At 50.6% G+C, this 26,084-nt stretch overlaps 1 protein-coding gene across 7 annotated transcripts; it reads right to left on the bottom strand.

The window, feature by feature from the left end:
* Nucleotides 1-13,314: 13,314 nt before the first annotated feature.
* LOC144701262 (uncharacterized) lies at nucleotides 13,315-18,101 on the bottom strand. 7 transcript variants are annotated; one of them, XR_013580973.1, is made up of 4 exons: nucleotides 15,637-18,005; nucleotides 14,513-15,526; nucleotides 13,615-13,677; nucleotides 13,315-13,491 (listed from the first exon to the last, which is right to left on the bottom strand). XR_013580973.1 is itself a non-coding variant. In XM_078573021.1 (3 exons), exons 1-3 carry the CDS (start codon nucleotides 18,087-18,089, stop codon nucleotides 15,515-15,517), a joined length of 510 nt encoding a protein of 169 aa, XP_078429147.1. In that variant the 5' UTR covers nucleotides 18,090-18,101; the 3' UTR covers nucleotides 15,286-15,514. The 7 variants fall into 7 exon arrangements, 3 of the variants coding, with proteins under 3 accessions (XP_078429147.1, XP_078429148.1, XP_078429146.1); XR_013580972.1 differs by having other exon boundaries at nucleotides 13,615-15,526; nucleotides 15,637-18,006; XR_013580971.1 differs by having other exon boundaries at nucleotides 13,315-13,677.
* Between the last annotated feature and the right edge of the window lie 7,983 nt (nucleotides 18,102-26,084).

Here is a 26,084-nt window from a genome sequence, read left to right as displayed (position 1 = left end):
CAATTGGAAATGGTGGATTCGCCGCCTTCTACCTTTCATCTCCTACTAGAAAACCTCCACGTAAACAATGTTAGTCACGGTCAGTCGGTTCACGCCGCCATCCCAGAACACGATTCCTGCCGGATCGATCTATGTCCTTGAGAGAGCAATGTAGAATTGGCCGTGAGTAATATGCGGGTTCGATAGATATAACACCACCGTGTCGAGAGTCTGACCTTGGGATTTGTCAATCGTCATGGTGAAGGCGAGTCGAACTGGAAACTGGAGGCGCTTGAACCTAAACGGAGGTCTCGATTGAGACGGGTATAACGCGTTCCGTGGTAGGAGATGGACTTCGTCGTTGAAATTTCCTTGGGTGACAATTGTGGGTTTGAGCATTGTTGGAAAAAAGCCGTCCACTCTAAGCCTGGTCTCGTTGCATAGACCTTGCTCGATGTTCAAGTTTTGGAGAAGCATCACGATGCATCCGATCTCAACTCGTATCTTGTGGAGCAGCATGTCACATCATCAATCGTGTTGAGGAACTCAATTTGGTAGATCGATTCGTTGTCGACTTTGCTATGAGGGATTTCGTCAAAGCTGAAGTACTCCATCACTTCCCCGAGGAAGACGTCAAGCACCGTGTTGTTGACCTTCACCACATCATCGTTAAGAGGCGTCAAAATCATCTTCGCTGTCAACTGAGTTGCACCATCTTCAAAGGTGCCATACACCTAGGCAATCAGCTCCGGTAGGGAAGAGACGCACTGAATCTTAGCTGGAAGATCGACATTCGGGCCAATGCATCCTTCTCCGATAGCAAGTAAGAACTCGCTCCACACTTGTTGGTCGGGTGAAATGCGGACGTTTTTTTGGGGGCAAATAACAAAGCCATGGTGCCATACATCACATTTGTCTGAAGTCGCCTCCCATCACAACGAATCTTGCATCGATGCTCTTCATCACATCTCGAATCGATCGATCTAGTGTCTCGTACACGTGACTATGCATCATTGGAGTTTCGTCCACAATTATCATGCTTTCTATCTGAATTTGAAGGCCGATCTTGGAGTCAGGTGAGATTCCACACGTTGAGATGTGAGTGATGCAAATCGGAATTTTGAACGTGGAGTGCAGCATTCACTCTCCATCCAAAAGGAGCACCGCGACATCACTTGTCGCAGTCGAGATGGCGTTGTGGCGAGAGGCCTCGATTTGCGTCGGAATAATTGAGTAGAGAAATGTCTTCCTTGAGCCCTAGACCCATCAACAAAAAAGACCTTGGCCTCCGTAGTATGGTCTGTTGATTTGATGGCTTCAAATCGTGCATCGTACAACTGTCGTTGTTCTTTGTTCAACATGCCTTGTAGGTGTTCCACCGCGAATATCGCATGTGTGATGTCTTTTCCTTGGCTTGGCCCCCATTATGTGTCTGTCAGTTGGAGTTTGATGCCTTGGGGCAATGCTGGGAACAATGCGAGCGAAGAACCGTTGTGGTAGAGGATTGACTTGAGTGCGCTCAACACTAGATCGCTTTAGTCACTTGCCAAGCACCTTTTGCAAAACGGATGTCCTCCGGCATGGCATCAAGGTACTTATCGAGAAGCAGGTCTGGTTGTGAGATGTCACACTAGAGTAGCATCATCATGAAGAGTTCGCAAACTTGATGGGGAAGAAGCAACGCCTGATGCCAACGCAAGGTTGTTGTCGAACTCTTCATCGGAGTGTAGTAGGCCACGCGCTTGACCAGCTATTTGATACGTGTTGTAGACAACACCATCAACAGTGCGCAAATGTTCGTAACACATCACTCCTGGAATATGATGAAGCATCAAACGGAGGTAGTATCGCATAGTGTTGTGAGGGGTCACGAAGTGTACCCATCCGATACACTACAATTGATGATGTCATGACCAATGTCGAGTGGAATCATTCCACGTGTAATACGATAGGAAGTCGAAGTTAGCATCCGCTTGGCGACTTCATCCTCCGGTTGCTCCCTGTTGTACCGCATCCACTCCGTGAGGGGCGTCCGTGCCAACCTGTCCATGAGGCCACTAACTGGTTCATCTTCAGCATACACCACATATTGCATATTCTCGTCTCGAACTTGGAGGGTGTACACACTTGGATACATCTTCTAAATGCTGAATACACGGATCTGCCAAAAAGCCTCCGATGCAGATACGTATCGTGCATTGAGATACTGTTGGGCTTCATCCCGTGATGAGGACTCTTGAGTTGCACCAGCATGGGCACCGTCTCATGGAGCATCCTTCGAAGCTACTCTGGTTCGGATGCTTCATCCATAACATATTCTTGAAAAAGCCAGCCACAAAGATGAAACACTCTTGATGTGTCTTGAACCATTAAGTGGTAGGCATGAAATTGGTTCATTGTCACCTTGATTCTTTCCTTCAATTGTAGGCTCCACCCTAAACAGTGCTACAGAAAGAGCAGCATGAAGTGGAGTGGATCAAAATTCCCATCGAGCTGATTCACAAACTGTAGGCCTCCACCACGTTTCCGAAGAACAATGTTTTGCCTTCCACCCCCTTTGTTTCAGTATCTAGACATTAGAACAGCAACTTCAGAGCCTGTTGGTTGATCGTAAGGGTGATGCTGGACAGAAGGCTGCCGACTCATAGCTCGAACTCTTGGGTGGATGCGGAGTTAAGTGCTTCGTCGTTGTTCGCTAGAAACTGGTGAACAAAGGGATTGGCCACACTCAGACAGTCATAGATATTTTCAAGGATGTTGCGATGCATATCGAGGAAGATTGTACTTCGTCGGTCAATTTGGTAGTCTTGACAAACAGGGGCCAGCAAAGCATTTGAGATGTGATTGTAGACGCTGCCTTGGATGCGGTAAATGTACATGCCGGCATGGTTGTCGGAAAGCAAATGGCCAAAATTTGCATCGTTGGACGTGAAACTGAAAGCAGAATTGTAGGCTCGAAGAAAAATGTGATAGTGCTTCACCTCCTTAGTCGTCCCCTCCAACAGAGCAAGAAGTGGTGCCAGCGGGTCGGAAAATACCGACAACGCAACATCGCATCCTTACAGCATAACTGGAACATTGGAATTTGCTGACTAGAGCCAGGTTCATGTTCTTGTTTCCACATCTTCGATTGGCACAAAGCGCATGTTGCAGTTATGCCTCCGAGAGAACGTGGTTGAACGTTCTCCACATTGCGGGTAGCTGCAAGGAGTGTCCTCACATTGGCTGATCTTGTCGATCGATGGTACGCAATTTGCTCACCCAGACGGTTGAGGACAATAGCGAGCGCAATCAGCATCCATAAGGGTACATGAATTCCTATTATGAATAGTAGAGATAAATGTTGAAAATAATATATCCAAAATACTACAGAGAGATATAATATTTCATTACTCTTACAGTAGAAGTGTAGAAGGGCATATATAATATATTTCATATATTTTACTCCCACTATATATATTTTATTCACACTCGGATAAAATCCAGATTGAATTATAAGAACAATAAATCAGTTCTAAAATTCACAATAATCAGTAGATCTAAGATTCACAATTGGATCTAAAATTCACAAAAATCAGTAGATCCAAGATTCTCAATCGGATCTAAAATTCACAATAATCAGTTGAAATCTTATTGAATTTAAAGAACAAATAAATTCATATCTCAACCGTCAGTAATCTGATGAATTACTGATGAATGAAAATGACACATAAATCTAAAATATACAGATGAATTATCGATGCATAACGTCATTCACGATTTAAGATTTAAGATTTTTGAAATCTACGAAAGTCATGAAAATCAAAAATCCAATACATAGAATAAAAGAAAATGGATTCCTGATTGATGAATAGATCTAAAATTCACAATCGTTTTGGATTGTGAATTTAAAATTCACAATCGCAGAAAAATCACAGAATAAAAATTCCGTAGCTTTTCACTTTTCTATTCCATTTTCGAATACAACATTTTGTTTCTATTTTAGATTTCATACTCCAATATAATTTCTGCGGATTTCATTTTTAGATTTTGCACACAATTTTTTATCTATTTTAGATTTCATACTTGAATATGATTTCCGCTGAGTTCATTTTTTGATTTTGAATCCAATACAGAATATAACATATGAATTGAACATATTGAATCCAATACACAATCATTTTTCGATTTTTGAGTGCAGATTTCTGTAGATTTCAAAGATTTTCTAACATAAAAAATATTTGATTTTTCAAATACACAATTTTTATGTGTATTCGTATACATGGATGCAGAAGAATTTTGTAGATTTTTGTAGGTCTAAAATTACGTAGATTTCCGTAGATCTAAAATTCACAATCAGATGAAATCCAGATTGAAATATGTTGTTGTTGATAGAGTATTCAACGCCAAGACCGAGTGATGCCGGACGTCGTCTCAACGGCGTCCGACCGTCACCGAAGGAAGGAACTCGGTGTCGTATCGCTAACTAATCGGGTTACGTCCACGACGTCAACCGATGGATATGCGGAGAACAGAAATATATGTATGACGATGACGAGGACGATGATTCTACAACGGTACGTGCAATGCGCCGACAAGCTACGAGAGCCAACCCGGAGCGGGGACGGGGTCGCCAAGCTGGGTCGGTCCAGCCCTCCAAGTCGTCCGAGGTGGGTCGAGGGCGCGCACGCCGTCGAATGGGGTAACTCCCACTGGAATGCTCACACGCGTCGGGGCGTCCCGACTCGTACCGGACAGGTAAGACGCTCGTCTTTGTTTCGTCGTTCTCTCAATCTGTCCCACTCACCTATCTAACCCGAGCGCGGTGGAGGCAATACGAAAGAGTACTGAGGGAAATAAAGGACGTAAAGAGGCTAGGGAAAGCAGAGTACCTTCGTCGCGCTGGCGGCGGATTTTCGCACCAACTGGTTCGGAGGAGGAGTTGTCGGGTGCGCGGAGGTTGACTGGTGCGGAGGCGGTTGTGCGCAGTCAGCGCGGAGCGATGCGGGAGATGTGGTCGACGGTGGTGGGCGCGGTCGGCGCGGGCGGCGCGTCAGCGCAGCGCGGCGTGGCGGCGGCGTGGCGGCGGCAGCGCGCGCGCAGCAGCGGCAGCGGCGCGGCGGGGCGGCGCGTGGCCCAGCGCGCGGCGGTGGCGCGCAGCGGCGCAGCGCGGCGGTGGCGCGCGCAGCGGTGGCGCGCGGGCGGCGGCGGCGGCGCGGCGGCGCGGCGGCGGCGGCGGCGCGCGGCGGTGGCGCGGCGCGCGGCGCGCGGCGATAAGCGCAGCGGCGGCGCGAGGCCGCACGCGGCGGCGCGCGGCGGCGCGGGCGTGGCCAGCAGCGCCTTGCGGCGGTGGCACGGCGCGGCGCGAGCGCGCCGCGGCGCGCGCAGCGGCCGGGCAGCGGGCGCGGCAGCGCGGCGCGGCGCGCTGGCAGCGGGCGCAGCGGCGGGCGCGGGGCGCGGCCGGCGCGGGCGTGGCGCAGCAGCGCGCGCGCGGCGGCGGGCGCGCGGCGGTGTGTGGCTTGTGGCGGCGGTGGCGGCAGCTGCCCTTCCTCTTTCCTCTCCCCTTCTCCTCTTCCTCCCTCTTCTTCTTCCTTCTCCTCTTCTTCTTCCTTCTTCTATTCTTCTCCACGACCTGACCCTTCTTCTCAAAATACCATTCTTCAAAATTTAGGTCAAAGTAAGGGGAAGCGCCCACCTCTTCCCCTTATATATGGGTGAAGATAGGCCCTTCCTTAAGTCCAAAAACAACAAAACAACAAGGAAAGGAAAGGAAATAATGAAAACGGGCTTGTCAGGCCCAACATAAAAAGGGGGGGGGGGGGAAAGAGTTCCTCATATGGATCCTTCCCCACTACACGACAACACGATAAAACCGAAAAGCTATAGAATAAGGTAACCGAAGGTGTCGGTGTGCTCCGGTGGTCGGCGTCCGCGTCATGCCGAGTAACGGAATGCGGAATCCCGTGTTGCTGCGGCGGCTCGCCGTGGTGGCTGGACTCGTCTCGGTGGCGAGCTGGGTAGTGCCGGCTCCTCGGGTGCTGGGTCGGGGAAGTCCTGCTGCTCCTCTGCTGCTGGCTCGATGACATCCGGTGGTGACGCGCCATCAACCCTCCCGGGGTGGGAAGGACTCGACTCCGGCGAGTCAGGGTGGAGGATCGGCGACGGTGGAAGGAGGTCGGGGCGGAGGCGTCGGAGCTCCTGTTCTGTAACCCACGTGTCGTCCGCGCAGGTGTGGCCCGCCCAACGTACTAGGAATCTCCTCGATGCTTCCCCACCTGCATGGTCAATTACCTCCTGCAGTACACAATCGATTGCCTCGTGCCTATCGGGTGAAACAATTGGGGGAGTGGTGTCGGCAAACTCACTCACGCTGAAGGGGTCTAGAGAGGCTGGGAGTGGGGAGGAAGAAGGGGCCCGGTACTGAGCTAGGTCCGCCACATTGAATGTAGAGCCTATTCCCCACGTAGGAGGAATTTCGACGACATACGCGTTGTCGCCCACTCTACGGAGGATCCGGAACGGGCCGGCGCTGCGAGCATGCAGCTTCGTTGCCGTCCCGGGAGAGTATCTCTCCGGCCTGAGTCTGACCATCACTAGGTCTCCCACGTCAAATGCTCTGGGTCGGCGATGCAAGTCGGCGGCTTGCTTGTACAATGCATTTTGCTGCGTGATCCTATCATGAATGCGATGATGTAATGCAGAGACATGCTGGGCAAATGCAAGTGCGTCCTCGGAAACCCTAACATGAGGATCTATGGGAGCTAGGTCTAGGGGTCGACGGGGTGCCTGGCCGTAGGCGATCTCAAAGGGGCTCAACCCGGTGGTTCTGTTCACCGAGGAGTTGTATGCGAACTCAGCGCGTGGTATGACAAGATCCCAAGACGCGAGGTGTTCACCTACGAGGGAACGTAGTAGGTTGCCCAAGCTACGATTGACCACCTCCGTCTGACCGTCGGTCTGCGGATGGTAGGCAGTCGAGAACTTGAGCTTCGTGCCCAAGAGGCTCCACAGGGTCCTCCAGAAGTAACTCGTGAAGCGCACGTCACGATCGGACACGATCGAGGATGGCAGGCCATGGAGCGCGCGATCTCGGAAGAAGATCTGGGCGACCTTCACGGCGTCGAGCGTCTTCGCGCAGGGAACGCGAAGTGGGCCATCTTCGAAAACCTATCCACGACTACCATGATGGAGTCGTAGTGCCTCGCGATGCGGGCAGTCCCAAGACGAAGTCCATGCTCACGTCATCCCGTGGGCGCCTCGGCGTCGGCGGTGGGAGTATAAAGTCGGCGCTCTTCTTGACCTGCTTGGCCAAGGCACATACGGCACTGGGCAACTATGTTGCCAACATCGCGCTTTAGGGAAGGCCAGTAGAATTGGCCTTCCATGGCGGCGATCGTCTTGTCGCGGCCAAAATGACCGCTAAGGCCTCCGGCGTGACATTCCCAAGTGAGGAAGTCACGTAGTGATGTGCGAGGTACGCACAATCTGTTCTTACAGAACAGGTATCCGTCAGTAAGGACATAGTCCTTGTAATCCTGGGATGGTCCTCGTCGGACTTCCGCGCTGATGGGGCCGAAATCAGGGCAGTTATCGTACCCATCTCGGATGGTCTCGAACCCCAAGACTGTCACCTTCATGACATTGAGCACGTGAGTTCTCCGGCTGAGGCGTCGGCCACGGCGTTGTCCTTGCCCTTCTTGTGCTCGATGGCGAAGGTGTAGTCCTGTAGGTACTCGACCCACCTGGCGTGCCGATCGCTCAGTTTCTGCTGCGAGTGCAGGTACTTGAGCGCCTCGTGATCCGAGAAGAGCACGAACTCCGATGATAGGAGGTAGTGTCTCCAATGCCGTAAGGCTTGGATGACCGCGTAGAACTCCTTGTCGTACGTGGAGTATCGAAGCTTTGCATCGTTCAGCTTCTCGCTGAAGAACTCCACGGGGTGGCCCTCCTGGCTGAGGACGCCTCCGATGCCGATACCTGAGGCATCGCATGTAACCTCGAACACTTTCCCGAAGTCGGGAAGCCGTAGTACCGGCGCCTGTGTCATCATGAGCTTTATCTGCTGGAAAGCTCTCTCTGCTGCCGGTGTCCAGGCGAACGACTCCTCCTTGAGGCAGTCGGTGATGAGCGTGCGGAACTGAAATTCCGTATGAATCGTCTATAGAAAGTCGCCAGTCCTATGAAACTCCTAACGTCGTGCATGTTTGCCGGGGTCGGCCACGACGTGATGGCCCGGACCTTCTCCGGGTCGGCGGCTACGCCCTGGGCGGACACGATGAACCCTAAGAAGGCAACCTCGGACGCTAGGAAGCTACACTTCTTGGGGTGGGCGTAGAGCTGCTCCTGCCGTAGGATAGTGCAGACCTGCCGAAGGTGGTCTGCATGCTCGTCTCTGGATCTGCTGTAGACGAGGATGTCGTCGAAGTAGACGACCACGAACTTCCCTATGAAGGCGCGCAGTACCTCGTTCATGAGACGTTGGAAGGTACTGGGCGCGTTGGAGAGGCCGAAAGGCATAACCCTCCACTCATATAAACCGTCCTTTATCTTAAAGGCGGTCTTCCATTCGTCGCCGGGACGGATCCGTACTTGATGGTACCCACTCCTCAAGTCTATCTTGGAGAAGATAGTGGATCCCGCCATCATGTCGAATAGATCCTGCACACGCGGAATGGGAAAACGGTACTTGACCGTTATCTTGTTGATGGCACGGCTATCGCAACACATGCGCCACGTGCCATCCTTCTTCGGCGCTAGGAGAGCGGGTACTGCGCAGGGGCTCATGCTCTCCTGGATGAGGCCCTTTCCCAAAAGCTCCCTCACTTGCCGTAGCAACTCCTCGTACTTCGGCGGCTCCATGCGGTAATGCGGTAGGTTCGGAAGCGACGCGCCGGGCACCAAGTCGATGGCATGCTGTATGTTCCTCATCGGGGGTAATCCGCAGTAGCTCTTCCGAAGACATCTCCGAACTCCGATAGGAGAGCCTCAACCTCTGGGGTTCGAGGGTCACTGCACTGTCAGCAGGGACGTCAAGGGTGACGGCCAGACACATAGGTGTATCGTCACCCTCGCGGCCAAGGTCGCGAGTGAATAAGGGTCCTCGGACTATCACTAACCCTACTGGTCGGGTCGCGGCCGGCTTGCTGGCCGGCTTCGTGGTGTACGGGTGCCACGTAACTCGTCGCCCCTGGTGCATAAAGGAGCAGGTGTTCACGCGCCCTGCTAAGGTGACGTCGTGATCATATAACCACGGCCGACCGAGGATGATGCTACCCACCTTCATGGGTAGTACATCACAGAAATCGTCCTCGGCGTATGTGTTCACCTTCAGGGGACGCGGCACGGCGCTTCACAGATAGTGATGAAGCGTCGATCCATGAAAATGCGGCGTGGGGTGCTCTATCGAAGTCAACCTAAGCCGCTGACCATAGTATCTGAGATCGCGTTGATGCAACTACGCTATCCACGATCACCTTACATGCCTTGCCGCTGATCTTGATATGCGTGTAGAAGATCGCTATACGGATGGCGCATCATCGAACGGTGTCGGCTGTTGAGCGGCCCGTGGAAGTCTAGCGGAGTTGTCAACCCGCGGTGATATCCTATCTCTACTGCTGCCGGGTGTGTCGACAGCGATGTTGGCTAACGGCGGACGGACGCACGGCCTGTCACGGGTGGGGCCTCGCGCCTCGATGATCTGGATGAATCCTATCTGTCCATCGGGCTCCTCGTACTCAAGGGCGCATTCCTCGTTCCGTGATAGTGGTCCTCCTGGTACGTCGGCTCCATCGCAATAATCCTGTTCGGTTTCCCGACATCAATCAAAAGTGTCGATGGGCATTGGTGTGCCCGGTGCCCTCCTTGGCATTTGTAGCACGTGATGTGTGCTTGACTTGGTGCAGCGCTACGGGCGGGGCATCGCCGGTCGAGGCCGGGCTTGCGGGTAGACCCCACTGAGGTGGTTGGGGTCGTTCCTTGGCCCCGGTGACGGTGCGACCGAGTGGTCGCGGGTAGGGTGGAACGGCGGGTGCAAGCGAACCGTAGGAACTTCGCGGCGTGGTGTGCGCGTTGGGCGCCGGGGTGTCTTCGACAGGCGGATCCATGTGCTCCACTAGGTGGTATGCCTCGTCGACCTCTGCCGGTTGGCAGTCAAGGACCTTGCTGCGCAAGGCGGGCCGAAGGCCGTGGGCAAAGGCGATGATGGCGGGGTCCTCCACGAAGCGGCGCGCATCCGGCATTCCTCGAAAGCCTCGATGTACTCCGACACCGAGTCGACCTTGCTTAAGGTCGAGCCACGAGAGGAAGAGTGTCATCTGGTACGGCGAGGCGTACTTGTTCCTTAGCTTCCGCGCCATTTCTGCCCATGACATAATGGGCTGTCCTCGTCGTTCGGCCGAGAATTGCTCATTCTCCCAGAAGATCTTGGCTTGTCCGTCAAGCCGTGTCTCTGCGTACTCGACGCAAAGGTCGTCATCCATCCTGTACCACCTGAAATACGAGTTCATTTTTATTCCCAGTCAATGAACTCCTTGGGCTTCCTCGAGCCCTCGTAGGCGAATGCGTCGGCGCGCCGCGCTCCTCTGGATGCGTGCACAATGCTCCTCGCCGGCGCTCGTCGTCATCATAGTGCCGCTCGGGCGCGGGTAGTTTCCTCGTCGGCGGGTCCATGGGGCGACGGGCGGGAATGGGTCGTGTCGCGGTCGTCCCGTGGTAGAGACGACCATCCGCGGTGCTCGGTCCCAAGGCACCGGGTGATGTGGTGGTGGGCATGCACCGTCAGCCCGTAATATGGCGGGGTGGCGGCGTGGGTAGTCCTCGCGTCGTGCGGTGGCTCGTCGAACCGCGGACCACGGGAGAGCGGGTCGAACCGGCGGGCGGATAGTCACGGCTCGGTCGCGCCGTACTGGCGTATAGGGAGATCAGGTCGAGCATAAGGGACCCGTCGTAGCCACGGTGTAGTCATCCCGAGCGATGCATGTCCCAAGCGCGGACATCCTGTGGGTCGCGACGGGCTCCCTAGCTAGGCGTGCGGTGGCGATGCGCGTAAAGCGGCGATCAGGGGCCTCGTAATCATCAGCAAGGTCCGGGTCGGGTGACCACGGTATTCGGTCTACCAGCCCGTAAGGGGCGAGGGCCTCGTGCAACGGTCCGCCTCAACTCCGTGCTCGGACACTGGGTGTCGGCGAGCATCCGCTCCAAGCGCTCCGTCCTAGCTGCCGATGCGCGCGACGTTGAGCTCCTTGGTCTTCCGGAAGTTCTTCTCTTGGCGGGTACTGGCGAGTGGCGCCGTCGTCCTCGTCCTCTACCCCATGCAGGGGGCGCTCGAGGGGAGTACTCGACGACGGGAGAGTTCCCGTGTGGTCGTCGCCTCGTGGTATCCCGGTCTTCGTAGTCACCCGATCGGGAGTCGTCGAGGACGCGCGGTGTGCGCGTGGGAGTGCTGGGATCGGCAAGAACCACCGGCGATGCCGGTGATTTCGATGCGCCTGGAGCACCCGTGGCGTCGGGTGGGACCGGCGTGTCCTCGATATGGGGTAAGGTAGGTTCCGCCGGCGAGGCCGGCTGAGGTCCCGAGAGGGCAATCTCGTTGCCTCTCGTCTCGCGACAGTTCGACTCGTCGGCGGGAGGTAGAACCTCAGCGTTGCGCCATCCGTGCGGATCGCGTCTCTGACCATTCCTGGGTACCGATATGGATGCACGTAAAATCGATGGATGCGATGCACTAGATGCGATGCGATGCGATGCGATGCGAAGTCGGAGGCGTGCTGTGGCGACCACAGCCGGGCTCGATACCAATTTGATGCCAGGCGTCGTCTCAACGGCGTCCGACCGTCACCGAAGGAAGGAACTCGGTGTCGTATCGCTAACTAATCGGGTTACGTCCACGGCGTCAACGATGGATATGCGGAGAACAGAAATATATGTATGGCGATGGCGAGGGCGATGATTCTACAACGTGCGTGCAATGCGCCGACAAGCTACGAGAGCCAACCGGAGGCGGGGCGGGTCGCCAAGCTGGGTCGGTCCAGCCCTCCAAGTCGTCGAGGTGGGTCGAGCGCGCCGCGCCGTCGAATGGGGTAACTCCCACTGGAATGCTCACACGCGTCGGCGTCGCTCGTGCCGACAGGTAAGACGCCGTCTTTGTTTCGTCGTTCTCTCAATCTGTCCCACTCACCTATCTAACCCGAGCGGTGGAGGCAATACGAAAGAATACTGACGGAAATAAATGACGTAAGAGGCTAGGAAAGCAGAGTACCTTCGTCGCGCTGGCGACGGATTTTCGCACCAACTGGTTCGGAGGAAGGAGTTGTCGGGTGCGCCGGAGGTTGACTGGTGCGGAGGCGGTTGTGCGCAGTCAGCGCGGGCGTGCGGGAGATGTGGTCGACGGTGGTGGGCGCGCGGTCGGCGCGGCGGCCGCGCGGTCAGCGGCGGCGGCGGCGTGCGCAGCGCGGCGGCAGCGGGCGCCGAGGCAGCGCAACGGCAGGCCTTGCGGTGGCGCGCAGCAGCGGCGCTGGCGGTGGCGCGGCGCGCAGCGCGCGGTGGCGGCAAGCGGCGCGCAGCGGCGCGGCGCTTGGCGGCGCCCAGTGGCGGCAGCGCTTGGCGATGGCGAGCACGCGAGCGGCACGCGGCGCGCGGTGACCAGCGCGGTGGGCGGTGGCCTTGTGGCGCGCGAAGCGTGAGCGCGGCGGCCTTCTGCGGCGGGCAGCGCGCGGCAGCGGGCGGCGCCTTGGCCAGCGCGCGCGGTGGCGGCGCAGCAGCGGGCGGCCTTGGCGCGGCGGCGATGCGTGGCGGCGTGCGGCGCGGCGTGCGGCGGCGGTGGCAGGCCTTGTTGGCGCGGCTGGCCAGCGCGGCGCCTTGGCGCGGCGGCGAGCCGCGTGTGGGCGGGCGTCTTGGCGGCGCAGTGGCGGCGGCGGTGGCGGCGGCTGCCCTGCCTCTTTCCTCTCCCCCTTCTCCTCTTCCTCCCCTCTTCTTCTTCCTTCTCCTCTTCTTCTTCCTTCTTCTATTCTTCTCCACGACCTGACCCTTCTTCTCAAAATACCATTCTTCAAAATTTAGGTCAAAGTAAGGGGAAGCGCCCACCTCTTCCCCTTATATATGGGTGAAGATAGGCCCTTCCTTAAGTCCAAAAACAACAAAACAACAAGGAAAGGAAAGGAAATAATGAAAACGGGCTTGTCAGGCCCAACATAAAAAGGGGGGGGGGGGGGGGAAAGAGTTCCTCATATGGATCCTTCCCAACTACACGACAACACGATAAAACCGAAAAGCTATAGAATAAGGTAACCGAAGGTGTCGGTGTGCTCCGGCGGTCGGCGTGCGCGTCATGCCGAGTAACGGAATGCGAATCCGTGTTGCGGCGGCTCGCCGTGGTGGCTGGACTCGTCTCGGTGGCGAGCTGGGTAGTGCCGGCTCCTCGGGTGCTGGGTCGGGGAAGTCCTGCTGCTCCTCTGCTGCTGGCTCGATGACATCCGGTGGTGACGCGCCATCACCGAGCATATTAGATAGATTTCCAGTTTGTTTAAGAAATATTTACTGCCATAACAAAATCCATTTCCTCACTAGTTGAGATCAGCGCGTCGATATCCTGATCAAGCTAGTGCTAAAAACGCATTTCATTAGTATGCATTCCAAGATCAACACTATACAAGAACTTACATTCCCCGGCCTGTTAAGGTAAGTCAGCAAAATGGTTTGAGAAATTTCCTGAAGTCAGGTGAACTGAAATAAACATAACACATTCACACAATCTAGCAGCTTGTTGCAAATCTTTAATACAAACAATCTTTAAATCTCTGGATTTCATCCGATTGTGAATTTGAGATCTATCAAAATCTACTGAATTTTAGATCTACGAAAGTCTACGGAATTCTTCTGAATCAATGTTTATGAGTACACAATCGAAAATACACAATTCAAAAATCAAATATGAAATCAAAAATCCAAAATCTGTGTATTGGATTCACGATTTTCGATTTCTGAAGATTTTTGTAGATTTCTGAATTATTGTGGAAATTTAAATTCAATTGAATGAAATATAGAAGAATTTAAAGAACAGATAATCCGATCTAAAATTATCAATAATCAATAGATCTAAAATTTACAACATTCAGATGAAATCCAGATTGAATTTCAAAAACAGATAACCAGATCTAAAATTCACAATAATCAATAGATCTAAAATTCACAATGGGTTCTAAAATTCACAATAATTAGATGAATCAGTGTCTACGAGTACACTGTCAAAAGTCGTGCATTAGAAAATCGAATATGAAATGAAAAATCTAAAATCTATTCCTGAATTTAGAAAATCTTCAAAATCTACGGAAATCTGAGCTCGAAAATTGAAAATGGGTAGTGTATTGGATTCAAGATTTTCGATTTCCGTAGATGTCCATAGATTTTTGAATTATTGTATGGCAGTATTTCATTGCCAACACGTGGGCTACTTATCTTGCTGTTGACTGAGTATTTTACGCCAGGACTGAGCATATTGAGATAGATTTCCAGTTTGTTGAAGAAATATTTACTGCCATAACAAAATCCATTTCCTCACCAGGTGAGATCAAGACGTAGACATCCTGATCAAGCCAGTGCTAAAAACCCATTTCATCAGTCTGCATTCCAAGAACAACACTATACCAACACTGACATTGGCCAGCCTAGTAAGGTAAGTCAGCAAAATGATTTTAGAAGTTTGCTGAAGTAAGCTGAACTGAAATAAACATCAGACAAATTCATATCTCAAAAATGCATATTAATAGTAATCTGATGAATTATCAGTGAATTAAAAGAACAGATAAATCTAAAATATACGGATGAATTATTGATGCATATCGTCATTCACGATTTTAGATTTTAGTTTTTTAACATCTACGGAAATCATGAAAATTAAAAATCCAATACACAGAATGAACAAAAATCAAATCCAGAATAATGAATAGATCTAAAATTTACAATCAACTGGGATGTGAAATTAAAATTCACAATTGCAGAAGAATCCACGATAATTGCAGAATAATTGATATGGATTGTGAATTTAAAACACGTAAATTTTCATAGATGTATTGTATTTTCAAAATCTACGGAAATCGTGAAAATCGTCATAGCAACGCGCACAGTTTGCAGATTTTGCAGAAGAATTTTGCTCAAGCACTCGGCCGAAGAGGTGGCGGGATTAGCAGAGCGTAGAACTCCCACAACATGAAAAATGTTATCAATCTCATGAGAGCTGTCGGCTTTCAGAATCATGGAAGAAGAATTGGACTCACACCTGTGCTGGAGAGAGAGGAGTAAAAAGGCTGCTGTCTTTGACCTTGCTAGATGAAGTAAAAAAAACAAATAATTCATAATTTTTCATAGATGTATAGGATTTTTGAAATCTACAGAAATTGTGAAAATTGTCATGGCGTCGCGCACGGGTTGCTGATTCTGCAGAAGAATTTTGCTCAAGCACTCGGCCAACAGGTTACGGGATTGGTAGAGCACAGAACCCCAAACGTAGAAAACGTTATCAATCACTTCAGAGCCGTCGGCTTCCGGAATCACGGCAGAAGAATTAGACTCCCACCTGCCGGAGCGAGAGGAGTCAAAAAGCTGTCGTGTTTGACCTTGCTATATGAAGTCAAAGAACAGATAATTCATAAATTTTCATAGATGTATTGGATTTATGAAATCTACGTAAATCGTGAAAATCGTCGTGGCATCGCGCACAATTTGCTGATTTTGCAGAAGAATTTTGCTCAAGCACTCGGCCAAACAGGTGGCGGGATTGGCAGAGCGTAAAACCCCCACAACGTAGAAAACATTATCAATCTCTTGAGAGTCGTCGACTTCTCGAATCACGGCAGGAGAATTGGACTTCCACCTATGCCGGAGAGAAAGGAGAAAAAAGCTGTTGTCTTTGACCTTGCTAAATGAAGTAAAAGAACAGAAATCTAGAATCTACGGATGAATTATTGATGCATATCGTCGTGCATGATTTTAGATTTCAGATTTTTGAAATCTACAGAAATCGTGAAAATAGAAAATCCAATACACACAAGAAAGGGAAATTGGATCCAGATTGACGAATAGATCTAAAATTCACAATCGATTTGGATTGTGAAATTAAAATTCACAATCACAAAATTGAAAGACACATAACACATTCATACCATCTAGCAGCTGATTGAAATTTTTTAATACAAACATTATTTATTTGCAGATTGAATTTAAATAACAGATAAATTATTTCAAAAATGCATGTCGTCAGTAATCTGATGAATAATCCATGAATTAAAAGAACGGATAAGTCAAAAATCTACCGATGAATTATCGATGCATAGTCAGAAAATTAATTTATTATTTATTTTAAATCGTCGAAAAATCGGATGTCAGAAAATATGATCGATAGTCAAACTCTACTATTACCCGGCCTCGCATTATTATATATTGGTAGGAAGCAAGGGGGTGAAAGTAGAGATAGAGGGCTATATATAGATAAACGAGGATAGATAAAGAAAAAGAGGAAATTAGACAGAAAAAGGTTAAGCGATCAAGAGATCTTGAAAAAGAGGGTGAAAAGAGAGAGAGAGTTAGAGAGATAGAGAGAGGGATAGAAGATGTCAAATGCGGAGAGAGAATGATACAGATAGTGTAAGAAGGGGAGAGAGAGAGAGAGAGAGAGAGAGATATTGAGAGGTACAGATAGATATAGCTGATGTAAGGGAAAATGAGAAGAGTATAGATAGCGAGGAGGAGAAAAGAGGTAGAGAGAGAGATACATACAGTCGAAAAGAGAGGTGGAAATAGACCTAGAAAGAAATAATGCTTAGAGAGAAAGGGGGAGGGCGAGATAAAGGGAGGAGAGAGAGAAAGATAGAGAGGGAAGAAGAGAGAAAAAGAGGGAGGGAGAGAAAGAGAGAGAGGGAGAGAGGAAGAGAAAGGGAGGGGAGAGAGAAAGAGAGAGGCCCGAGGGAAAGGAAGAGAGCATTGTGAGCGAGCATTGCCAGCGGCCCCCCCCAGATTGTTCATCCGTCCTATCTGGAAGGAAAACAGGATGAATTGATCATGGAATCGCACGTTTTTTATGCTTCTTGATTGTATGGAAATTTTCATACGATCAATGCTGGATAGGTTTTCCGTCCGATCTCGAAAGAAAACGAGATGAATAGATCAGGAATCAAAAGTTTAATATGCTTCTCGATTGTATGGAAATTTTCATACGGTCAATGCTGGTTTTCTCTTCTGTCCGATCTCAAAGGAAAACAGGATGAATTGATCAAGGAATCGCAAGTTTTCTATGCTTCTCGATTGTAAGGAAATTTTGATACGATCCATGCCGGATAGTTTTTCCGCACGATCTCGAAAGAAAACGGGATGAATTGATACAGGAATCGCAGGTTTACTGCTCCATTGTATAGAAATTTTCATATGGTCAATGCTGGATTTTTCTTCCGTCCGATCTCAAAGGAGAACGTGATGAATTGATCACGGAATCACAAGGTTTCTATGCTTCTCGATTGTATGGAAATTTTCATACGGTCAATGCTAGGTTTTTTTTCCGTCAGATGTCTTCTAAGAAAAACAGGATGAGTTGATCCAGGAATCGCGAGTTCTCTAGGACTCGCGATTGTACGAAAACTTTCAACGGGTTAACGGCGGATCGTGCTTCCGTCGGATCTCGATCCAGATTAGACTGGCGATGGCCGATTACACCAAATCGGGGAATAAAGAGTTAGCGATCGAGATTAAACCAGAAACATTGGGAGAAAACAACGATCGCGGCCACCTTGAACAGATGAAAGAAAAAAAAATGGAAGAACGGAGAGGATGAAGAACAGGGAGCGTATGCTCATGCGGAGGTCGTAAGCAAGCCAAATGGTGGAGAAATGGCCCCGGCCGAGCTTCCTTTGCGCGACGTAGCGGCCGGCTGTGAACTTGTCGCCGGGGTGAACAGCGTGGTATCCTCCCGTCCCGTACACGTCTCGGCCTTCTTCCTTTGATTCAGAGGAAGACGACGACCAGCACAACATTGCCCCTCTTCTTCGCTTCCCGATGCTCATCGCCAGCTGCGAGTATACTTCCGGATCGTCCCGGACGAGGACGATGGACGAGACGGGACAAAATTCGTCCCGGCTGACGTCCATCATTTCCCCGGGACGAAGGACGGGACGGTATTTCGTCCGGGACCGTCCCGTCCTACCTCTCTTGGACGAAGTTTCGGACCGTCCCAACTCTCCTGGACGAATTTTCGTCCCGTCCGGACGAAAATAGAGAGAATTTCACGCCGCCAGCCCTAGTATTGTCCTTCGAAAGGAATTCGGCGTCGGGAAGCACGAGTCGTACCCAGTACCTTGCAGAGCCATCTGGTTGCCTTCTGAAACCCACCTTTGTCTTCCTCCCTCTCTGCGAGTGATAGCGGTGATTCACCGTCGCGAAGGTGTTCCACCGCCGGCAAGGTATGTTTTCTACCTATCTATTCTTCTATCTATCTACCTTTCTATAAATCTATCTCTCTCTATCCATCTATCTATCTACCTATCTATCTATCAATCTTTCTATCTATCTTTCTATCTAGCTATCTATCTGTCGATCTAGCTATCTATCGATCTTTCTATGTAGCTATCTATCTATCTACCTATCTATCGGTCTTTCTATCTATCTATCTAGCTATCTATCTATCTAACAGTCGATCTAGCTATCTATCGATCATTCTATCTATCAATCTTTCTATCTATCTATCTATCGATCTTTCTATCTATCTACCTACCTATCTATCTATCGATCTATCCTTCCATCGATCTGTCCTTCTATCTGTCTATCGATCTATCCTTCTATCGATCTGTCCTATCTGTTTGTCCTTCTATCTGTCTCAGAATCAAAAAGAAGAAAAAATATATAGAGGGAAAAGAAAATATATAAAGAATAGAAAAAATAATTATAAATTATCGTCCACTTCGGACGTCCACCGTCCGGGTACCCAGGACGATCGAACTTTCCGTCCGATGGGACGAGATTCGTCCCCTCCGGGGTACGTCGGATGATTTTTCGTCCAATATTTCGTCCCGTCCGTGTCCCGGAAGTATAGTTGCTAGGGCCCCCCTCTTCTCTCTCTCTCTTGTTAGCCAATCAGCGTCCAAATGGTGGTACATGAATTCCTATTATTAGTAGTAGAGATTAGTATAATATTATGTATTTTTGTGAACTATATCTTTTTAAAAATATGGATATATTTTAATATTAGTGGCCTCACAACTTTATTTTTCCACTCATACTTCACTACATTAAAGACCACCACTTTTCTATGTTCACTGTTCTGTCAAAGAATGAAGAGTTATCTCACTTCATATAATGAAGATTCTAAAACTCACAAAATTAAATTGATTATTTAAAATCCATTGCAAGAGTTACATGGTATTTTATCGTTATATCAGATCAGAAGAACCGTATTATAATGACTTAGTTGTGTATTATCTATTATTAACTTAATTTTCTTTTTACTACTGCTTTTTCAATCACTCTTTTTCCTTTGACATTGTTGTCTTTATATAATCAATTATCTGTCTCCTATATAATTTGGTTGTACTATTGATTACTCCATCTTGTCTCACTTTTATGCAGTGTACGACAAATGGCATTTGTCATGTCATTCGTCATGGTGGTGGATCCACGATGGATGACATGATTGTGACGAATGACCGTTTTTTACATCTGACGATACAGATTACCCATGATGGCTGACAGAGGGTCTTAGACATGTGACGTGATGGGACATATGTCACGGATGATGTTTGTGACTAAAATTTTAAAGCATAAAGAATGTGGACATTGAAATACTTTTAAAAGTTATTAAAATATTTGACGATATATTATATTGCATTATTTAATTTCAGATCATATTTTCTGTCATGTGTGACGGTGACGTTATCTGGTGCCAAGACGAAAAGGGGACAATGAAGTTAGTAACCTGTAACACAAATGTGACACAGTTATCTGAAATCCTAGGACACGTGATGGGATGGAAGACATGTCAATGTTCTCCCAACACTGCACTGTGGCATTACACGTCATCCGTCTGTCACGTCCGAGCTGCCACATTCCTTACATGCTTTTCCCTACTTTTATTGTGCTCCGCTTACACTGAAAATATTTTGGTGGGCTTCATTTGGGTGTTGTAATTCAGACCAAAAAAACACAATATTGGCTAGAGTAGATGCTTAGTGAGAGCTATATAATTGGAGATGAACCAATCTTATAGTGAATATGGTGTAACTTGCTAAATAGAAATGGAAATTTATATATATGTGCTTCATTGGACCATTAAAAATGGGATATTTTGCTCAATATGTTGCTCCAAACTTGGCACACCAAAATACTAGAGCTGAGGTTGTTCAACCTTCATGATCATTTCATAAACAAATAATCCATAAAATATATGGTGCGGAATTGTATAGTTATTAATATTCAGTTTTGGCACGCAATTATGCCAACTATCGTTGCTTTTGTGAGCTATACTAAACCACTTGGCAGTTGGTATAGGTTACAAACTAAGTCATATTGTGTGTCCAATTGACCTTCTTACCCAATATGCATAACTTGTTGGATTTATTGTAAAATCTGAATTTTGCTAAATGACAAGTCTAATTTGAGGCGTTATAATTCAGACTGAACCAACAATATTTCATTAAAACTTGTAATTAAATACTCAATAATTAATATAGGGCAAGGAAAGGGTCGATCCACATAGAGCAGATATTTAACTTCAGAATTCTTCCCAAGCCAAGAATCAAGTAAATGAGTTAAAAATTGATGAATATAATTTCTGGGGTTTTGTTAAATGTTTAATTACTTTATGTAATTTCCTATGATCAAGATTGAAGCATAATACCAAGAAAATCATGAAAATTATTTTACAATACTTTTATAATTTTAATTGACACCACAAATCCAAAATAACTGTTTTTAGAATTGTTTGAAATTGAATTTACACCAAAAAGTAATAGAAAATGCAAAGACGAGTGTCAAAGACTTGTCAATAATTTTATAGATGTTAATATCACTAGGGATTACTTATATTATTTGTAGGCAATTTGTTATTTTTTGGAAACTTTTACATGCAGAAAATCAATTTTTCCTAGTTTTTTATGATTTTCTGGATTTTACCTAATTTCTTATTATTTTTAAATGCTAAAATGACAAAAAATACCAACTACAGCGATCATTGGCAGTGGCAACAGTGGAGCATTGGCAGACTGATGGAGCTAGATTTTCTTATAATTTGTTGAAATGTAAAAAATAAACATTACTTTGACTTTTTAATGACATTGGTTTTACCTAGTTTGGCCCGGTCCGAACAAGGTCCGGCCGGTTAAAGGCTGTGATGCCGGACGTCGTCTCAACGGCGTCCGACCGTCACCGAAGGAAGGAACTCGGTGTCGTATCGCTAACTAATCGGGTTACGTCCACGACGTCAACCGATGGATATGCGGAGAACAGAAATATATGTATGACGATGACGAGGACAATGATTCTACAACGGTACGTGCAATGCGCCGACAAGCTACGAGAGCCAACCCGGAGCGGGATCCTGTGTTGCTGCAGCGGCTCGTCGTGGTGGCTGGACTCGTCTCGGTGGCGAGCTGGGTAGTGCCGGCTCCTCGGGTGCTGGGTCGGGGAAGTCCTGCTGCTCCTCTGCTGCTGGCTCGATGACGTCCGGTGGTGACGCGCCATCAACCCTCCCGGGGTGGGAAGGACTCGACTCCGGCGAGTCAGGGTGGAGGAGCGGCGACGGTGGACGGAGGTCGGGCCGGAGGCGTCGGATCTCCTGTTCTGTAAGCCACGTGTCGTCCGCGCGGTGTGGCCGCCCAACGTACCAGGAATCTCCTCGATGCTTCCCCACCTGCATGGTCAATTACCTCCTGCATTACAATCGATTGCCTCGTGCCTATCGGGTGAAACAATTGGGGGTGGTGTCGGCAAACTCACTTACGCTGAAGGGTCTAGAGAGGCTGGGAGTGGGGAGGAAGAAGGGCCGGTGCTGAGCTAGGTCCGCCACATTGAATGTAGAGCCTATTCCCACGTAGGAGGAATTTCGACGACATACAGCGTTGTCGCCCACTCTACGGAGGATCGGAGCGGGCGGCGCTGCGAGCATGCAGCCGTTGCCGTCCGGAGAGTATCTCTCGGCCTGAGTCTGACCATCACTAGGTCTCCCACGTCAAATGCTCTGGGTCGGCGATGCAAGTCGGCGGCTTGCCTGTACAATGCATTTTGCTGCGTGATCCTATCATGAATGCGATGATGTAATGCAGAGACATGCTGGGCAAATGCAAGTGCGTCCTCGGAAACCCTAACATGAGGATCTATGGGAGCTAGGTCTAGGGTCGACGGGGTGCCTGGCCGTGGCGATCTCAAAGGGCTCAACCCGGTGGTTCTGTTCACCGAGGAGTTGTATGCGAACTCAGCGCGTGGTATGACAAGATCCCAAGACGCGAGGTGTTCACCTACGAGGAGCGTAGTAGGTTGCCCAAGCTACGATTGACCACCTCCGTCGACCGTCGGTCTGCGGATGGTAGGCGATCGAGAACTTGAGCCCGTGCCCAAGAGGCTCCACAGGGTCCTCAGAAGTAACTCGTGAAGCGCGTCACGATCGGACACGATCGAGGATGGCGAGCCATGGAGCGCCACGATCTCTCGGAAGAAGATCTGGGCGACCTTCACGGCGTCGAGCGTCTTCGCGCGGGAACGCGAAGTGGGCCATCTTCGAAAACCTATCCACGACTACCATGGCGGAGTCGTGGTGCCTCGCGATGCGGGCAGTCCCAAACGAAGTCCATGCTCACGTCGTCCGAGGGCGCCTCGGCGTCGGCAATGGGGTATAAAGTCGGCGCTCTTCTTGACCTGCTTGGCCAAGGCACATACGGCACTGGGCAACTATGTTGCCAACATCGCGCTTTAGGGAAGGCCAGTAGAATTGGCCTTCCATGGCGGCGACGTCTTATCGCGGCCAAAATGACCGCTAAGGCCTCGGTGACATTCCCAAGTGAGGAAGTCCGCGTAGTGATGTGCGAGAATGCGCACAATCTGTTCTTAAAGAACAGGTATCCGTCGATAAGGACATAGTCCTTGTAATCGTGGGATGGTCCTCGTCGGACTTCGCGTTGATGGGGCGAAATCAGGGCAGTTTCGTACCCATCTCGGATGGTCTCGAACCCCAAGACTGTCACCTTCATGGCGTTGAGCACGTGAGTTCTCCGGCTGAGGCGTCGGCTCTGACGTTGTCCTTGCCCTTCTTGTGCTTGATGGCGAAGGTGTAGTCCTGTAGGTACTCGACCCACCTGGCGTGCCGATCGCTCGATTTCTGCTGCTGCGAGTGCAGGTACTTGAGCGCCTCGTGATCCGAGAAGAGCACGAACTCCGATGATAGGAGGTAGTGTCTCCAATGCCGTAAGGCTTGGATGACCGCGTAGAACTCCTTGTCGTACGTGGAGTATCGAAGCCTGGCATCGTTCAGCTTCTCGTTGAAGAACTCCACGGGGTGGCCCTCCTGGCTGAGGACGCCTCCGATGCCGATACCTGAGGCATCGCATGTAACCTCGAACACTTTCCCAAAGTCGGAAGCCGTAGTACGGCGCTGTGTCATCATGAGCTTTATCTGCTGGAAAGCTCTCTCTGCTGCCGGTGTCGGCGAGCGACTCCTCCTTGAGGCGATCGGTGATGGGCGTAACGGAACTGAAGTTCCGTATGAATAAATCTATAGAAAGTCGCCAGTCCTATGAAACTCCTAACGTCGTGCATGTTTGCGGGGTCGGCCACGCGGCGTGATGGCGGACCTTCTCCGGGTGGCGGCTCATACCTGGCGGACACGATGAACCCTAAGAAGGCAACCTCGGACGCTAGGAAGCTACACTTCTTGGGGTGGGCGTAGAGCTGCTCCTGCCGTAGGATGGTGCAGACCTGCCGAAGGTGGTCTGCATGCTCGTCTTTGGATCTGCTATAGGCGAGGATGTCGTCAAGTGAGCGACCACGAACTTCCCTATGAAGGCGCGCAGTACCTCGTTCATGAGGCGTTGGAAGGTACTGGGCGCATTGGAGAGGCGAAGGCATAACCCTCCACTCATATAAACCGTCCTTTATCTTAAAGGCGGTCTTCCATTCGTCGGGGCGGATCCGTACTTGATGGTACCCACTCCTCAAGTCTATCTTGGAGAAGATAGTGGATCCCGCCATCATGTCGAATAGATCCTGCACACGCGGAATGGGAAAGCGGTACTTGACCGTTATCTTGTTGATAACGCGGCTATCGCAACACATGCGCCACGTGCCATCCTTCTTCAGCGCTAGGAGGCGGAGTGCAGCGCGAGGGCTCATGCTCTCTGGATGAGGCCCTTCCCCAAAGCTCCCTCACTTGCCGTAGCAACTCCTCGTGCCAGCGGCTCCATGCGGTCACGGTAGGTTCGGAGCGGCGCGCGGGCACCAAGTCGATGGCATGCTGTATGTTCCTCATCGGGGTAATCCGCAGTAGCTCTTCCGGGAAGATATCTCGAACTCCGATATGAGCCTCAACCTCTGGGGTGCGAGGGTCACTGCGGTCAGCAGGGGCGTCAAGGGTGACGGCCAGACACATAAGTGTATCGTCACCCTCGCGGCCAAGGTCGCGAGTGAATAAGTCCTCGGACTATCACTAACCCTACTGGTCGGGTCGCGGCGGCTTGCTGGCGGCCGTGGTGTCTGCGGGTGCCACGTAACTCGTCGCCCCTGGTGCATAAAGGAGCAGGTGTTCACGCGCGTCCTGCTAAGGTGGCGTCGTGATCATATAACCATGGCGTCCGAGGATGATGCTACCCACCTTCATGGGTAGTACATCACGAAATGCGTCCTCGGCGTATGTTCACCTTCAGGGGGGCGCGGCGGCGCTTCACAGATAGTGATGAAGCGTCGATCCACGCAACGTCTGGCGTGGGGTGTTCTATCGAAGTCAACCTAAGCCGCTGACCATAGTATCTGAGATCGCGTTGATGCAACTACGCTATCCACGATCACCTTGCACGCCTTGCCGTTGATCTTGATATGCGTGTAGAAGATCGATATGCGGGTGGCGCATCAACGAGCGGTGTCGGCTGTTGAGCGGCCGTGGAAGTCTAGCGGAGTTGTCAACCCGCGGTGATATCCTATCTCTCTGCTGCGGGTGTGTCGACAGCGATGTTGGCTAACGGCGGACGGACGACGGCCTGTCACGGGTGGGGCTCCTCGCGCCTCGATGATCTGGATGAATCCTATCTGTCCATCGGGCTCCTGCGTACTCAAGGGCGCATTCCTCGTTCCCGTGATAGTGGTCCTCCTGAGGTACGTCGGCTCCATCGCAATAATCCTGTTCGGTTTCCCCGACATCAATCAAAAGTGTAGATGGGCATTGGTGTGCCCGGTGCCCTCGTCCTTGGCATTTGTAGCACGTGATGTGTGCTTGACTTGGTGCAGCGCTACGGGCGGGGCATCGCGGTCGAGGCCGGGCTTGCGGGTAGACCCCACTGAGGTGGTTGGGGTCGTTCCTTGGCCCCGGTGACCGGTGCGACCGAGTGGTCGCGGGTAGGGTGGAACGGCGGTGCAAGCCGAACCGTAGGAACTCGCGGCGTGGTGTGCGCGTTGGGTGCGGGTGTCTTCGACAGGCGGATCCATGAGTTCCACTAGGTGGTATGCCTCGTCGACCTCTGCGGTTGGCAGTCAAGGACCTTGCTGCGCAGGTGGGCGAAGCCGTGGCGAAGGCGATGATGGCGGGGATCCTCCACGAAACGGCAACGCATCCGGCATTCCTCGAAAGCCTCGATGTACTCCGACACCGGGAGTCGACCTTGCTTAAGGTCGAGCCACGAGAGGAAGAGTGTCATCTGGTACTGACGAGGCGTGCTTGTTCCTTAGCTTCGCGCCATTTCTGCCCACGACATGATGGGCTGTCCTCGTCGTTCGGCCGAGAATTGCTCATTCTCCCAGAAGATCTTGGCTTGTCCGTCAAGCCGTGTCTCCGCGTACTCGACGCAAAGGTCGTCATCCATCCTATACCACCTGAAATACGAGTTCATTTTTGATTCCCAGTCAATGAACTCCTTGGGCTTCCTCGAGCCCTCGTGAGCGAATGCGTCGGCGCGCCG

The sequence above is a fragment of the Wolffia australiana genome, chromosome 3 (assembly GCF_029677425.1).
Source record: "Wolffia australiana isolate 7733 chromosome 3, ASM2967742v1".
NCBI classification, from domain to species: Eukaryota; Viridiplantae; Streptophyta; class Magnoliopsida; order Alismatales; family Araceae; genus Wolffia; species Wolffia australiana.
Note: the sequence above shows the minus strand (reverse complement) of the source record. Positions and strands in the feature narration are given on the sequence as shown.

Coding starts and splice junctions, on each gene's coding strand:
- LOC144701262 (XM_078573020.1), bottom strand. CDS start 18,089: ATGATGGACGTCAGCCGGGACGAATTTTGTCCCGTCTCGTCCATCGTC. Junction 15,824..17,778: donor CGCATGAGCATACGCTCCCT/GTTCTTCATCCT, acceptor TCTCCGGCATAG/GTGGAAGTCCAATTCTCCTG.